Genomic DNA, 16,328 nt, shown 5'->3' with positions numbered 1-16,328 from the left:
AGTCTCTTACTAAGCCTGGGCAGATTAGCATATATAGAAAAACAAAGTTTATTATGACCTGTCCAGGATAGCTTGAAATGCCTGTTTTCACACAGTGTGATGTTGTGCAGTGTTTGAAAACTTTGTCGCTAGCACATTTGGATGTTCTCGCAGCTCTGATGCTCTATCTGAATACTTGAATTTCTCTTGAAATTGTACTTGCAGCTTTTTTTAAAGTCATTGGAAGACAGTAAAACGTAGGGTGGAAGCCTTTTAATACAAAGATTGCTGGATTACATGATCCTCAAAGACTTTGAAATTCTTTCCTCTAGCTTGCTGTAAGCATCTACTGAAAAGGTCACTAGAAATGTATTAATAAGCTATTGTCAGGGTTTTCAAAAGTGGACGAGGAATAAAGGATTTATAGTCTACCGTTTTGACAGTAAGTATACATGTAGTACTTCTACTGTTACATGTTAACATGGAAGCAGTCTAGAAAGCTGTGTGGGTATTCTGGATTGTCTGCAAACCTCTACTGTTTCCCTCTTCCCCGGTACCATTTTCATAGAATTCTAGAATCATAGAATGTGTTGAGTTGGAAGGGACCTTTAAAGGCCATCTAGTCCAACCCCCCTGCAGGAAGCAGGGACACCTTTAACTAGATCAAGTTGCTCAGAGCCTCATCAAGCCTGGCCTTGAATGTCTCCAGGGATGGGGCCTCCACCACCTCTCTGGGCAACCTGGGCCAGTGTTTCAACACCATCATTGTAAAGAACTTCTTCCTCATGTCTAATCTAAACCTACCCTGCTCTAGTTTAAAACCATTGCCCCTCGTCCTATTGCTACATGCCCTTGCAAACAGCCCTGGTTCTTGTCACAGCTTTTGAAAGGGTTGCACAGTTCTTGCATTTACGTGTTGGTTTACCTGAATTTTTTTTTTCTTTTTTAAAAAAAAAACAACAAAACAACCCACCCTTAAGTTACATGCAGAAGGTCTTGGGTAGCTAAGTGCTGCCAAACAAGGGCAACATTTCTGTCAACGTGTTGCAGCACTTCTTTGCTGAACAGTTAGGTTTAAGGGTGACGCATAGATGCTGGAATTGATATTGCTAGCAAAGCAGTGTTGTGGCCAAAACTAAAAATGCTGATTGGAGAAGATTTTTTTTTTTCTTTTTTAGCAGCATAATATCAGCCCTCTTCTATAATTTCTATGGTTAAAATCAGAACTTTTATGTCTCTTAATTAGAAATATAAACAGTAATTCTCCCTCTTCCTCACATTCCTGTCTGCCATCTCCTGTCTGCTCTGGAAAAGCTTTTTTTTCTTCTTAATAGTTGATGCTTTGCATAAAAACTGCAGAGATCGTGTTGTTGTTTTCCTTCGTGATTGATTTCTGTTAGCTACAGCCTAATTTCAAGAAAGGAGGAAAATATTGATACTCTGAAAGGCAACTTAATGTGTGTGTCCTAAGAAGGTACTGAATGTTACGTTTGCTCTACAAACCATTTTTCAGTGCTTTGCTCTGGTAAATCTGTGTTGATGTTCTTTAAACTGTTCACACTTTACTCCAGTATATTTCTATACAATAGCCCTGTTCTTGCTTTGTTTATAAACAGCTGCTTTACTGATCTGTCCTTTGTTCATTAAATCCAGATGTTGTGAGGGTAGATGTGAGTTAGAAGATAAATATTATGCAAAAGGTATCGGGAATTGAAATTTAAATGCTCGCCACATGATGAATGACGAAACAACAAAAAAACCCCTCACCAATCCTGCCACTTCTCCCAAACTTCCATTTAAAAATACTTTAGTTTTTCTTTCCCCCTGCTACCTTGTGGAGCTGCAGTGGGCAGAGAGGGCAAAAAGTGTTGAGAAATGGTTATCGTGTTAGCGCTAAAATATTGGAAAGAAACTTAATTTTAAGATTAAGAAACAGTTGTTTTCTCTTTCACAAAAACTTGGCTCCTGTGACCATTTTGGACACCTGTTAGCTGAGAAGAAAATGTTTTGTTACTAGAACTCTAGGACAGTCTCTGAATTGTGTTTTTATTCTTACTGAATTGAAATCAAAACGTAATTAGCAGTGTTTCAGTTCTCTGGCTCTAATTCTAGAGAAATTCAAAGAAAGCATGCTTTAACATCATAACGAATTGTGTCAATGTTGGCAATGTGTGAAATTAACCTTCTTTACAGAAATTATGGCGGAATTACTTTCCTGATAAGTAATTCTGTTGCAGTAAATTGCACCAAGAGTAAAGTAGAGCTACAGTATACAAGTTGTAAAATAAAATGCAAAAACCACTGTGGAGGTTTTGCTTTGTAAGTAGATCTTATTGTAGCTGTGTACCTGAAAGTTAATTCAGGAGTCCTTTGCAGCTGGAGAGAGACACAAAACAGTGTTTAACACATCAAACCTCTTGAATCAAATAACTATTGGATTGGAGGGGGAAGCGTGAGCTTGAGAATTGGAAAATACATAGCAGTCACAAGAATATGATTACGACAGAGCTTTGGGGTTCGCTTCATTGGTTGATTACTCAAGTGTATTAGCCAATGTTATTTCTTACAGCAGAATTAAACTGTTACAGGATGAACTTTTGCTTGTTGTAAAGCATGTGAAATGGCACCATGTAAACATGAAGCACAGGAGAAGAAAACTGCTGCTTTTGTGGTATGCTTAAAGAAACAAAAGAAAATATAAATCAACCCTCTCTTCCTATAAACCTCAGGCACTGAGAATTGATCACAAGAAGCTGTGTGACTTGCTTCATATTACAGGCAGCTCATATCAAATCTCACTTTAGAAACAAGAAGCTACCTGAAAGAGAGGATGTAGTTCTCTAAAAGGAAGCAACATCTAAGTAATGTCACTATTATAGTCCTTGTTCTGTATTGGGCAGGTCTAAATCCCTTGGAAGGCCCAGTGTAAATTCTGATCTTAGTTAAAAACTGCTAAAATCTTACTGATACTTTCTTACTCTCATTTTTCCATTTATCAGACATAATCAATTCATGATGCTTTGGATTGCTGCCCTAATCTGTGACTTTAAAATTTCAGAGATTAAAGGCAAACCGGCTTAGGGATCTACTTCCGCTTCTCCTTTATATTTTTGTGAAAGCATGTTAAACAAGAAAGGGAAAACTCCCCATTTCTGAGGCAGACTAGAGCCAGTTTATAAAAGTTTGGTGTTTGGTTGTTTTGTTTTTTTTTTTTTTGCTGATATTTATAAGGGTTTGAGCAAGAATCAGATGGATTCTTATATAAGCAAGATGCTGCATGGATCTCAAGGCTGTTATTCCATGCCTGTGCTATTGTTATGGTATAAGTTTAAAGGAGAGGCAGGAGCATGAAAGAATCTTGAAGGAAAATGAATTGTGGATAATAGGTATGTCTTCTTTCTTTTTATGTCTCCTCTTCCTTTTACTTTCCCTGGATATTACTACAAAAACAACCTGAAAAACTACCCAATAGAAAAACAAAACAAAAACGACCTGAAAAACAACCCAATAGACAAAAATGCTTTAATTTTGCAGGTATTGGCTATTCTCCTACAACTAGTTAAGCTTGCCCTACAAACAATGAGGTAGTGTTGAGTAAATAGAGCAGGACCGTGCATTACAGTCAATAGAGGCAGTGCTAAAGATCACATTGCTAATGAAAGTTTGTCCTTGAAACAGAGGTAAGTGGGAGTGGGGGAGGTATAGAACACTGTGAGAGAGAGCTTGTGCTTAAATCAAGACTTTAGGAAATACTGCAGTCACGGCATTAATTAAAACCTAGAGTTTGGAAAGTATGTTCAGCCGTGTCTTTCAGGCTGTAATGACTTGCTCTGTGAGTTGAGCTTGAGCTGATAGCAAGCAGCCTGTGAGGAGTGTGAGGCACCATTGTAATCCTGCTCAAAATGTAGGTAAAAGGTTGACAGAGTATGGATTTTTTGCATTACTAATAATCAGAGTTTCCTTTTGCTTAAAGACAGACTCACGAACAACCTATGCTAACAAATGCTAAGGTGTTCTGCGAGATATGTATCTTTTTTGTATTACTTGGTTGGTTTTGATAGCTAGTGGCCCCTCTCACGCAGGTTTATTTAAAGGTAAAAACTCTTTTTATCTTGGTAACTGTGTCCTTATTTATCAGTTTCCCGACACATAATATAGTAGTAAAGTAAGTTCAGAACTGAAATTCTTAGGTTGCTGGACTGAGGTGCTTTATCTTACAGAAGGCTAACTCCAGGTAGCTTATTTGTGGAGTACTCTGCATATTTCAACACTCTCTTATTAAAAAAGATTGTGCTTTTGAAGATAAAAACTGTGACCTGATTGCTGTGACATTTAAATGGCCTGAACTCTGGTCTTGCCTTTTATGCTTAATGCATTACCTGAATTAGATGCTGTAGATACCATAGCTGGAAAGCATGCAAATAATCTGGTGTTCCAAACTTCCATCTAAGAAATAATTAATCAAAAATGGTCATAAAATGCTCAAGTGGCATGGCTTGGACAGATCTTTCTCTTGGCAGAAGGTTAGATTTTTGCATTCTTTCGTAGGAAAAATTAAAACTTTTAGTTAGCTATTGTTTACTTTGTCACAAAAAGACACAAGCCTAATTAAAATGAGCCAAACAAATAATGTGGAAGTTTCACACTTAAGACAGTTCATCACGGTCCTGTCACGATGGTCTGTTTTCTAGGCTCTACAGACTGTCACTGGACAGACAGAGCATGACAACTGGTGCTCCGCCTCTGTCTTTCATATTCTACCTGTTGCTGAACCATGCTGAACAAAGCTATTTTTATGCAGAAAATTAGCTGTAGGCTACCCTCACCTAAGCTTAAAGTTTCCAGTCCCTCTATGTAATTCTGAAGGAGTATGATGAGTTTTAAAGTACTTTTCTGTGTTTTGTTGAATGGAAGGATGTGATAAACTCAAAGAGTATCTTCCACTTTTCTCCCTTGAACTCTTGCAGTCATTATAAGAGGTACATGTAGGCTGTGTGCCTTCCTGGCTTGAGAACTCTGTCGTGACTTGTGTGATGAGGATGAGGACAGGGTAGTGTTACTTCCTGGAACTTCATCCTCCCAACAAAGTAAAAAATAAAAGTGGATATCTTAAATAACTTTAAAAATATAATTCTGTATTCTTTAACTACTTCTTCTTTTGAAGATTTGTGATGTTTGGAATTTTAGCATGGGATAGTTGAGACCTTAACTCTGTTACCTTTGTTAGTTCATGCCATGGGTGGAAAATAATTAGTTTCTTTCTATGAGAAAGGCAACAGTATGAGTTTATGTCTACACAGACACCTGGTACAGATGAAACTGTTTTGGAACAGGAACAGGATGTGTGGTACCTGGTTTGCTGGTTTTGGACCTCTATTCAGGAGAGAATACAAAATGACGAGAGTAGTAGGTAGTTAGAAGCAACATAATACACTTGAGGAGAAGACAGTCTACAGTATTTGAAGCTCAGTGCCACATCCTGCATCTCCTTGATGCTAAGGAGAGCAAACCTGCTCTTACACTTACAAATTCCAAAGCTGGATGGAAACTCTGACTAGTTTTAGGTAATATATACATATCTCTGTCCCTTGAGTATGTTTACGGTGGCCATTCTGACTGATTACTCACTCAGTTACTTAATACAGTTTATATACCTTAATAGGCATAAGGTGCAATGTAACTAGACTGGTCATACTGAGCACAGTGATATTGTCTGTGGCATGCTGAAAATGAAAACCGTGCTTTTGTCCAGGCTAGTCTTCAGCCACTAAATAATCTTGGGCATTAGTGTTCAGTAGAGCAAAAAATTGCTTTCCTCTTAATTGGAGAAATCAAACCAGCAATATTGGTTTTGAACATTTCTAGTGAGTGGACCTGGGCTGCCTCTGTCATCATCTGCAAGTTTCCCCTGCAAAGAAATAAAACCAAGGGTCAATTTATTTTTCATGTTTATGTCTGAATAGTATCTAAATGCAGTAATTTTTCCTGTTTTGCTAGAAGGGGGGGAAAAAAAGGTTAGCTGCAGCTTGTGGTTTACACTCTCTCTCTTTTTTTTTCTTTTTTTTTTTTTTTCTTCCATACAGCAATTTCAGTACAAGGTCACCACGTATCCATTATCAGCCATGTGGAATAGCAGTTAGCAGATGAACAAAGGCAAGGGCTTACTATAGGATTCTCTGTTTAAAAAGTTACCTAGCACGATAAAGGGTTATCATACTTGTAAATACTGCTGAAATTCAGTCTGTGCACCTCCCAGTAGTATTGACATGCTTTAAATTCCTCCATTGCATGGATAAGGCTGACGTTATCACCAGGGTTTGAAGAGTGAAGGAGAAGAAAACTGCCCATGGAGAGTATTGTAAATAAATGTGAAACCCTCATGAGTGTAGGGTCTGAGGCACAAAGTCCAAGTGAAAATATTTCCCAAAGTTGACATGTCATGGTATGTTGTGTGTATTCAAGCTTTGTATACCAAACCCATGGTATTAGAGCCTTTAAGTCTTAAGGGAGACTTCAGGATTGCTGGGCATTTGTTTTCTCAGTGGTACTCCAATTTTACTTATGTTTTCGTGGCTTTTAGTGTAGCTGCGGAGTAGGCAAAACAGAGAGAGTCCAAAGAGATCGGAGAATCACACAGTAGCTGAGGCTGGAAGGGACCTATAGATGTTGTCTAGTGCAATCCCTGAAAGTAGGGTCAACCAGAGCAGCCTGCCAAGGCGATTACCCAGTTGGGTCTTGAATACCTCCAAGGATGGAGACTCTGCAGCTTCTCTGGGTAGCCTGTTGCAGCATTCAACCACTGGAGATCTCCTTTCAGGAACCACACCTGCAACTATATAATTGATTTTGGGTGTTCTCTGGTAATAAATCGTAGAGGACATTCCATAAAATCAGGCTTTGAGGCGAGAACTGCAATATCTTTGCCTGTTGAAGCAGGACTCGTTGTAGAGAATCTTCAGAGAGACTTTTTGGGGGATTGTCATTTGTTTCCCATGCTTCTCTTACCTGAAAGAAGACAGGTCATTGTTACATGCTGTATGCTACAAGTAAAGAATGACCCACACCAAAGGCCTAAAAGACAGTCTAAAGCTCTAATGTGACTTACAGTAGTGTCTAAGTAATGATGACTTTTTTTTTAAACACAAGTAAGACTGGATATCGTACACTATTTTAAAGAATGCATATGTGATATTTGTTGCAAAATGGTAGCATATGTGAAGTATTTGGCAAAGTCTGAGAGTATGCATGAGTGTACTCTGATATTTCTGGATTGAAAAACAAGTGCTTTGTATGGTTGCTACTTCAGTTGGTTTCTACAACATGAAAGACTGCTGTATATGGGTGAGTCTATAGATCTTATAGTATTATTGACTTGTTTTGGTAAATCTTATTTAATAATCTGTCTGATAGACTACAAGCTGTAGTTCTTAAACTTCATTGCGCTCATAAAATTTAACAAATTTCAGGACTTAAAATGAGAAATATAGTGAATTGAAATTTAGAAATAACTTTATGAATTTAGAAAGTCTGAATTTTTAGACATGCAAACATGAAAGTTCAACTGATCTGATGAGATTTTTAATATTATAATTTGAGTCATATATATTTCTATACATAAATATATGTATGTGTACACACAGAGAGAGATATATATATCTCTCTGTATATTAGAGCTGCCTGCCTGTAATGGTTTCTATGCTGTCCTTCACCTTTTTTCCTAATAATGCACTACCAGAGAACATCTCTTATGTAGGTAAAATAATTTACAGAAGAGATCTAAAATAGATCTCTAGCTTCTGCTTCACGTGGAGATGTGCACTGGCCAGAGTGGAAACTTATTCTTGATTTCTTAAAATGAATATGAAAAAAACCCCACATGTAGCTAAATTTCCAAGTTTGAGCAAAAGAGATGTAGGCACTTCACCTTTGTGTCTCGGATAAGACTGTTTTCATCTCAAACAGTGTGTTTTACAGCTCTGTGCAGTATATTTTCACTTTCTCTAGGACAGTTACGTATTACTAATATGAGTTCTTTAAGCTCAAGGGAATATATTGGAATATACGAGCCTAGATGAGCCAAAATAACTTCTCTTCTAAGTTATTCCTGAAAGTTTTCCTTTTAATAGTGACCAAAAGATGTCACTGCTGAATAAGTTGTGGGTTTTGTGGTGCAGTGTTTTTTTGTTGTTGTTTTTGGGTGTTTTGGTGGGTTTGTTTGTTTGGTTTTTTGCGTAAGACTGATCTAGAATGCTAAGCCTGTTCAAATTTTTTTTGACAGGTCTATCTCAAATCAAGTATCATCATTGTGTCTTAATATTTGACTGGACTGGGTGGATTTGTCCTTCCACCTAAGTCTAAAGATGGCAGAGAAGTCAAAATGAGTACTTTTTGATATGCTAATTTGGCAGAAACTTGATAATGTATTTATGTGTAATCACCAATTTGTTTTCTCTGGGAAATTTAGTAACATGCCTGTCAATACCACTGATTTCAAACCCAGGTCCCCACAGCATGAGGACCATTCTTTGTGCAAAGAATATTGATAAATCTAATAACTCATCTTTCTACTTGGGAACAGGTGCATGTCTAGCTGAAGTGTGTACTATAAGCTAAGCTTCTTTCTGGCCTTTTATGTTCTGCTTTAGCATAATGTTCCAGACCTGGTGAAATTGCAAGGATGCTTTTAATTCTGAAGGAGCTGCTGGAGGGCTGATGACTAAGAAGCAGCCAAATTTTCTGTTATTTCTCAGAGGTGAATTAAAGACAGAATCCCCCAGAGTATCTTGGTGTTTTAGAACAGTTGGTTCAGTTGACAGCTTGGATGCATTCTGCAACTGGATTGTCTCACTATTTCGTGACCATGCTGGCATGGATACATGCAGATGCAGTGGCCTTTCTCAAGGATGAGAGCTATTTTTAGTTAGGGAAATGGGAATATCCAAATAGCCAGAGGCTTATTTTAGTGCTTTGTGCATCGTAACTATAGAAAGAGCTTAATGAGGAATCTTCTTGTTTCTCTAGGATCCACGGCTTTTTTCAGTTAAAGTTAAGGCAACACGAAGGGGGCTGTGTCATTTCAGCCACTTGGGATTCATTTGCAGAAAACGCAGCAGTGTGGCTCATGCTGGCTTTCGTCCAGCTTTGCTGCTGGCTAAACATGGCTCTTCGCTCTCTTTGTACTCTCAGCTCCAGGACCAAAATCCTGTTTAGCCAGTTTTTCGAACTGGTGCTCAAACTCTATCTTTCCCTCTCGACACCTTTTCTCTAAGAACTGTTTTAGGTTTCATGGAGGTAAATGTGCAGAGCAGCTTGTTTCATTCTTCCTTCTCTCTGTTCAGTTTTTAATCTTGGTATTGAATTATTGAACATGTTCCTTTAAATATGGAGTGGTTCGCCAGAACTCTATTAGAGACTGAGCTGGTGGAATAAGCAACAAAGGGTGGAGGGTGATGCCAATGCACTGTGGTTCTTGCAGTCGGAATGAGGGCTGGTTGCAAGCAGTGGTAATTAACACTCTGTATAACCCTGTTGCTATGAAATGAGTAGATTAACAGGGGAAACATAGGGTGGAGGAAGTCTTGAGGTGGGGCGGCTTTGCATGCTGAAGTGGGGGAGTGCTATGGAGGGCAGCATGAAGATAAATGACAGGAGGTAAATAGCTGAGATGGTTTTTATTGGTGGAGTGAAGGAGATGGGGATGGAATTTAGGAAATGACAGAGCTGTGGACAGGTTGTTCAACATGTGAGGCAGAAAAATGTAATGTAAATCTGGCACTGGTCTTAACTTGTCCTTAGCTTGCTGCATTTGGGTGTGTGCTGGCTCAAGGTTGTTTTTTGAGATGCTGCCTGAAAGTCATAGTGCGAAAAAGGAGGCTGAAGATGACTTTTCCATGGGAACATTGAATTGCTTAACTTATATTTCAATGTGGCTTTATAAACACATCTGTGCTGGTTGCTTTAACTCTTTTTGATACGTGCGATAGGCTGTATCTATTACCTGAAAGACTTAAGGGTTCAATGTAATCTATAGTGCCAAGAGCTGGTCCACAGCTATGCTTTTCATACTTAACCTTTCCAGAATTTGGAGACATCTCACGTAGGTGAAAGAAGCCAGTTCAGGCTAATCTCAAATATCTGTTGTTCCTCTGTGGCAATGTTGTGCTTGCTGTTTTGCCCCATGCTTTTCTCCTAGGCAAATCTTCCCATTCACACCCTGCTACCCCATTCTTCTCCTCAGTTAACCCATGCTATAGCTAAGCTGTTTTGGATAGGAAGGATTGCTTATGTCTTCTGACTATTCTTCCCACACTCCTTTTGCCCTCTTTTGGAGCAGTACACCCCAAAGTTTGAAAAAGGCTGTTTTTAAAATAGAAGTTTCTAAATAAGCACTCAGCAAGGCCTGCCAACATTGTGGCATTTCATCTGAGGCACTTTAAGCTGCTGGCCTCTAGTAAGAAAATTGAGAATTGTTTTGCCATGTCGATTGTCCCATTGGAAGGGAGTTTGCAATGTTGGATATTATCACTGACATTTAATAAATACGCAGTAAAAATACTTAGGCTCGGTTAAAAATGAAAACAAATGCTGCATCTCATGCCTTCTTTGAACTTCAGTACACTTGGAGTATTGGGCTTATCAGTGTCCTTACGTAATATTTCATTCTTCTTGATCTCTTTCTCAGCAGGGGCTTCTGAAAATAATTGTGCCGTGTATCTGTCTTTTCAGCCGTATGTTGTACGGGAAGCACCATCTGAAAAAAAAGTGACTATTTCAGTGCAATAGTCTTGATTTTTACCAACTTGACTTACACCATTTTGCCTGAGTAATTCTTCCCTTGTCCAAACATTTTTCTCCTTTTGTTTTCTAACGTGGTGAAGGCTTTTTGAACTACAGTTCTTACATTTTATTTGTAAAGCAGGAGGCTGCATACATTTGTATGCAGGGAAGAAACGAGGAGAGCCAAGGCCTCCTTGGAATTAAACCTGGCAAGGGATGTCAAGCTCAACAGGAAGGGCTTCTTCAAGTATATTGGAGGCAAAAGGAAAACTAGAGAAATTGTAGGCCCGCTGTTGAATGAGACAGGAGCCATGGTGACAGGATGCGTAGAAGGCGGAATTACTGAATGCCTTCTTTGCTTTGGTCTTTACTGCTCGGTCCAGCCCTCAGGAGTCTCAGACTTTGGAGAAAGTAACAGGGAAAGCCTGGATGAAGGAATACTTCCCCTTGGTTGAGGATGATCAAGTGAGAGATCAATTAAGTCAATTGGATATCCACAAGTCCATGGGTCCCAATGGGATGCACCCGAGAGTGCTGAGGGAGCTGGTGGAAGTCATTGCTGGGCTGCTCTCCATCACCTTTGAAAGGTCCTGGAGAACAGGTGATGTGCCTGAGGACTGGAGGAAAGCCAGTGTCACCCCAGTCTTCAAAAAGGGCAAGAAGGAGGAACCGGGGATCTACAGGCTGGTCAGCCTCACCTCCATCCCTGGAAAAATGATGGAACAGCTCATCCTGGGCGTCATCTCAAGGCATGTGGAGGAAAAGAAAGCTACCAGAAGTAGTCAACATGGATTCACCAAGGGGAAATCATGTCTGACTAATCTGATAGCCTTCTATGGTGGCACGGCTGGATGGATAGGTGAGGGGAGGGCAGTGGATGTTGTCTACCTTGACTTCAGCAAGGCGTTCGACACGGTCTCCCACAGCATCCTCAAAGGGAAGCTTAGGAAGTGTGGGTTGGATGAATGGACAGTGGGGTGGACTGAAAACTGGCTGAAAGACAGAGCTCAGAGGGTTGTGATTAGGGGCACAGAGTCTAGTTGGAGGTCAGTGACAAGTGGTGTTCCCCAGGGGTCAGTACTGGGTCCAGTCCTGTTCAATACATTCATCAATGACCCGGATGAAGGGATAGAGTGCACCCTCAGCAAGTTTGCTGATGACACAAAGCTGGGGGGGGTGGCTGACACAGCAGAAGGCTGTGCCGCCATACAGAGAGACCTGGACAGGCTGGAGAGTTGGGTGGAGAGAAACCTTATGAAATTCAACAAGGGCAAGTGTAGGGTGCTGCACCTGGGGAGGAACAACCCCCTGCACCAGGACAGGTTGGGGGCTGACCTGCTGGAGAGCAGCTCTGTGGAAGGAGACCTGGGAGTCCTGGTGGATAACAGGGTGACCATGAGCCAGCAATGGGCCCTTGTGGCCAAGAAGGCCAGTGGCATCCTGGGGGGCATCAAGAAGAGTGTGGCCAGCAGGTGGAGGGAGGTCATCCTCCCCCTCTGCTCTGCCCTGGGGAGGCAGCATCTGGAGTGCTGTGTTCAGTTCTGGGCTCCCCGGTTCAAGAAGGACAGGGAACTGCTGGAGAGGGGACAGCAAAGGGCTACCAAGATGCTGAGGGGACTGGAACACCTCTCTGATGAAGAAAGGCTGAGGGATTTGGGTCTCTTCAGTCTGGAAAAAAGACGACTGAGGGGGGATCTTATCAATGCTTATGAACACTTAAAGGGTGGGTGTCAGGAGGATGGGGCCAGGCTCTTTTCAGTGGTGCCCAGGGACAGGACAAGGGGTAACGGGCACAAACTTGAGCATAGGAAGTTCCCTCTCAACATGAGGAGGAACCTCTTTGCTGTGAGGTTGGCAGAGCCCTGGCACAGGCTGCCCGGAGAAGTGGTGGAGTCTCTGTCTCTGGAGACGTTCGAAATCCTCCTGGACGCGTTCCTGTGCCACCTGCTGTGGGTGACCCTGCTCTGGTAGGGGGTTGGACTGGATGATCTCCAGAGGTCCCTTCCAACCCCCGCCATTCTGTGATTCTGCAATTTGCTGCTTCCCTCAAATTGTCTATGTTGGATTTTTTTTCTTGTATATGATCAAAGTTGCTCCCTAATTGCACTCTTTATATAGGCCCTTGTGCATCTTCAGAAGCACAGGGTACAAAGTTGAAGGTTTGGGGAGTGTTTTATTACTGTTCATCAGTAAGGCTCTGCTTCCTTTTGGCAAGAATCCCTGTGCACCTTCTGGAGGCTAATTCCTATCGCCATTTCCAATCCCTTTTTACAAATATTTGCTCTTTATTGTGCCCAGAAGTTAAAACAGAAAGTAATAAGGTTCTGCGTTCAGTAAGAACACAATTCTCCTCTTGTCTGTTATTGTGGTGAGAATATTTGTTGCTCGCCTATGATAGTGGCAGTCCCCAGAATTGCATTTCTGAAGTGGTTCCTTTTGAGTCCTCTGGAATTTTCTTTTGTCTGGTGTTTACACATGAGCTGAAATACTTTGAGCACTCTCAGATCTCAATTTTCTGACTTTAAATCATCCTTAAACAGTGACTTGCTTTATAGCCTCACGTTCTTTAAGACCTCAACTTGTGGTAGCAGCAAAACCTGGGCTGTTTCTGTGTGGTTTTGGTAGTGTGCAAAGAATTGCATTGTAAAGGGATTTTTGGGAAGGATTTCTTTTTCACCCTTCTTAAAAGTTTCAAGTATCTTCTGTTTGATATTAAATAACTTCATTACATATATGTGTGTGTGTGTATATATCTGGAAATTAAACAATTTATATGAGATGCTGATGTAAGTGCCTCTCTATACCCAGCTTTGCCCCTTAGTTCTCTGTCTCGATATGTAGTAGCCACTACTACAGCATTTGATGGTAGTGGAACGCTGGTTACCTGTCCAAGTCTAGAAAAGGGCCTGAATTGGATGTGTGCAGTTATTTTGAAGTAAAGCCTGGGTAGTCGTGTCTCTGCTCCTGCAAAATCACCTTCAATACATGATTTCTCCCTCATGGAGCCTTACCTTTGGGACACAGATGCTGCAACATTTGTTCACACAGTGAATAATGTGTAGATGTGGGGTCAGATAGTTAGAGACATCAGCTTTTCTGAACAGAGACTGTAACTATGTAAAGTGTCACATGTGTTGATGATAAAACAAACCAGCCCTCTTTTCCCCCCATACACAGGTTAAAAGACAGCATAAAGAGATTGAGTTTCAAGTCAACTTGTAATTTGCTTTTGGGGGTGGTTGTTTTGGAGTTGCAAGCTATTGCTTAAAGTAGTGGGTGGCTACTGCATCATGATGTTAATTATTGCTTTGTTTGTGAGGTGATGCTTTCCTGGGAGGGAGTAGCATCAAGAGAGAAGCCCAGAATAATTATATTTGTCCCCTTGAAAGTTAGCTAACAAGCTACTATTTACTGATTTGATACATGTAGGTACTATAATGCAATAGTCAGCTATTATGAGCAGGGAATTTAACATTGGTATGGAGTAATAAAAGGCTAGAAACTGTTGTATAAGGATGGAAAACAAGACAGATAGAACCGTTTCCTCTGGAGAATTAACCTGCTGGGGGTAGTCCATCCAACAGCTAGGGAATAATTTTATCTAGTGTTTTTAACACTGTATCTCTACCAAGAACTTTGATTGGCTTGGCTGCGACTTGATTATAATTTCACTTTTGAAGGTATTAGGCCACAATTTATTTGGCCATTCTTAGCATATAACTATTGAAACATTAGTCAGTCCTGATAGGTAGCCTTTTTCTTTCTGGAGTTCAAATTAAAAAAAACCAAACAAATGTTAAGGATATAACTGAGGTTAAAGATGTCATAGGTGAAGAAAGGCTATTGCAAAATCAATGTTGTGGTTCATCTTGAAAGTGTTTGGTGTTTTTTGTTTTTTTTTTTTTACTTTCAAATATTTCATAGCATATATTACAATTATTCCAGCTTTTGAATATTATAATTATAATACCATAATTCATAACTCAAAATAATGATTCTGCCGTATTGTCCTAACTGTTCTCTTTGTCATACTGCTGGGTTCTTATTTTCTATTCTACAAAGGCGTATAGTTTCTTTGCCTGCCTTTATCAGAAGCCTACATCTGTTATCCTTTATGGTTTTTCAAAAGCTATTACAAAATGCTGAATTATTCTATCTTCTTAAAAAAAAAAAGTGTTGTAATAACAATAACTGCTCATTTTATGGAGTTATCTGTGCAATGAAGTTTATCACTTTATTTTTCAGTTTAGTCAGCTGGTATCCAGTGATTTGAAAGTACTTGGAAGGAGCTCTTACACGCTCTGCAGTGATGGCCAGTTACTCATTCGACAAGTCCTTCACCCAGAAACATCTAAGAAGGTATGAGGTCAGAACGGATGCAAAAGGGCGATACTGTGTTTTAAGGACATCAAAGAAAATAGCTTATGTGAGTTTGAGATGAGGAATGCAATTCAGCCTTGGGAACTATAATGTTCCAAGAATATTTAAGATGATCCCCCTCCTGTCACAACCCTGAGTAGCAGAGAAGTATTTCTTGGCGCTTGCTCTTGGAAGTCAGCTACAGTACTTGAGGACTCCCAGAGGAGCATAATGAAGAGGAAAATTACGAAAGACAGGGTAGAGACAGAGCAGTACAAGTACTCTGAATTCTGTGTCTCAAGAAATAGAAGCAAAGGTACAGGTCTAACCTCAGCAGAGGTGATGGAGAACTATTGCTTTGTTTAGGCTGGAGTTAAACCACAGGTTCTGTGTGGAGCCATGGGTTTCTACCAAGATCTGAAGTTGGTAGGAGCCATGTGTCAATGTCCTGTAGAGAGTAAACATGCAGGCAGTGACTTGCCCTGGAGAGTGGCAGTGGTTCCTCATCCGCATTTTTTCAGGGGAAGTAGTGCTACAGCTTATTTGCTACTCCCACATGAAGCGGCCGTTTCTACTCCGAGTTCCTGCAAGGGCTTGGAGCAGGATGTCTTGCACAGGGAGAAGAATCTTGCCTTTGTGCAGCGTGGTGGCTCTTGAATTAGTCTGCAGCAAACCCCCAGGAATGGGAGCTGCAGACATGGAAGGAGTTGACTGATCAGTTGTGGTTTTTTTCTCTATATAAGGGTATTGGCTCATGCTGAGTTTCAACAAATATTCGTTTGGCATTTGTGTTATATTAAAACATAACACACTGACTTTTTTTGAAAAGCGCATGTTTGTGTAGGGATGAAGCAAGTAAGGAAACAGGAATGATATTTAACATTCAAACATAACAGTAGGGGGGGGTTTGTTTTGTTTTGTTTTTTCCACTTCATGCCATCCTGCAGTATGGATTGTGGGTAATTCTTTGTACTTCCATCTTGAAACAAATTGACTGAAACAAAACAAACGCTGTAATGTTGTGGAAGAAATAATTGTGCATATCAAACCAAGGAATGGATCTGATCAAGTGTTGAGTCTCTTAATACTGCATTTCTTTCTTTTCTTTTTTTTTTCCTTCAATACCTTTTCATTTGCGAAAGTCGATCTCTCCCTGCACGTTAAATGGTAGTAACCCTCAGACCTTAGCTCTTGCCATTCCCAACATTCTAAGA

The 16,328-nt window shown here is 40.3% G+C and overlaps 1 protein-coding gene across 4 annotated transcripts in view; it reads left to right on the top strand.

Annotated features, from left to right (window-relative positions):
• Positions 1–16,328, top strand: part of ESRP2 (epithelial splicing regulatory protein 2) — a 52,033-nt gene that overhangs the window by 11,314 nt on the left and 24,391 nt on the right. For all 4 annotated transcript variants that reach the window (XM_074583186.1, XM_074583184.1, XM_074583185.1 and 1 more), the window contains one exon: positions 15,001–15,114. In XM_074583186.1, the coding sequence (XP_074439287.1) occupies positions 15,001–15,114 (114 nt within the window). The remainder of the gene's footprint in view (positions 1–15,000; positions 15,115–16,328) is intronic.

The sequence above is a fragment of the Larus michahellis genome, chromosome 4 (assembly GCF_964199755.1).
Source record: "Larus michahellis chromosome 4, bLarMic1.1, whole genome shotgun sequence".
Taxonomy (NCBI): domain Eukaryota; kingdom Metazoa; phylum Chordata; class Aves; order Charadriiformes; family Laridae; genus Larus; species Larus michahellis.
Note: the sequence above shows the minus strand (reverse complement) of the source record. Positions and strands in the feature narration are given on the sequence as shown.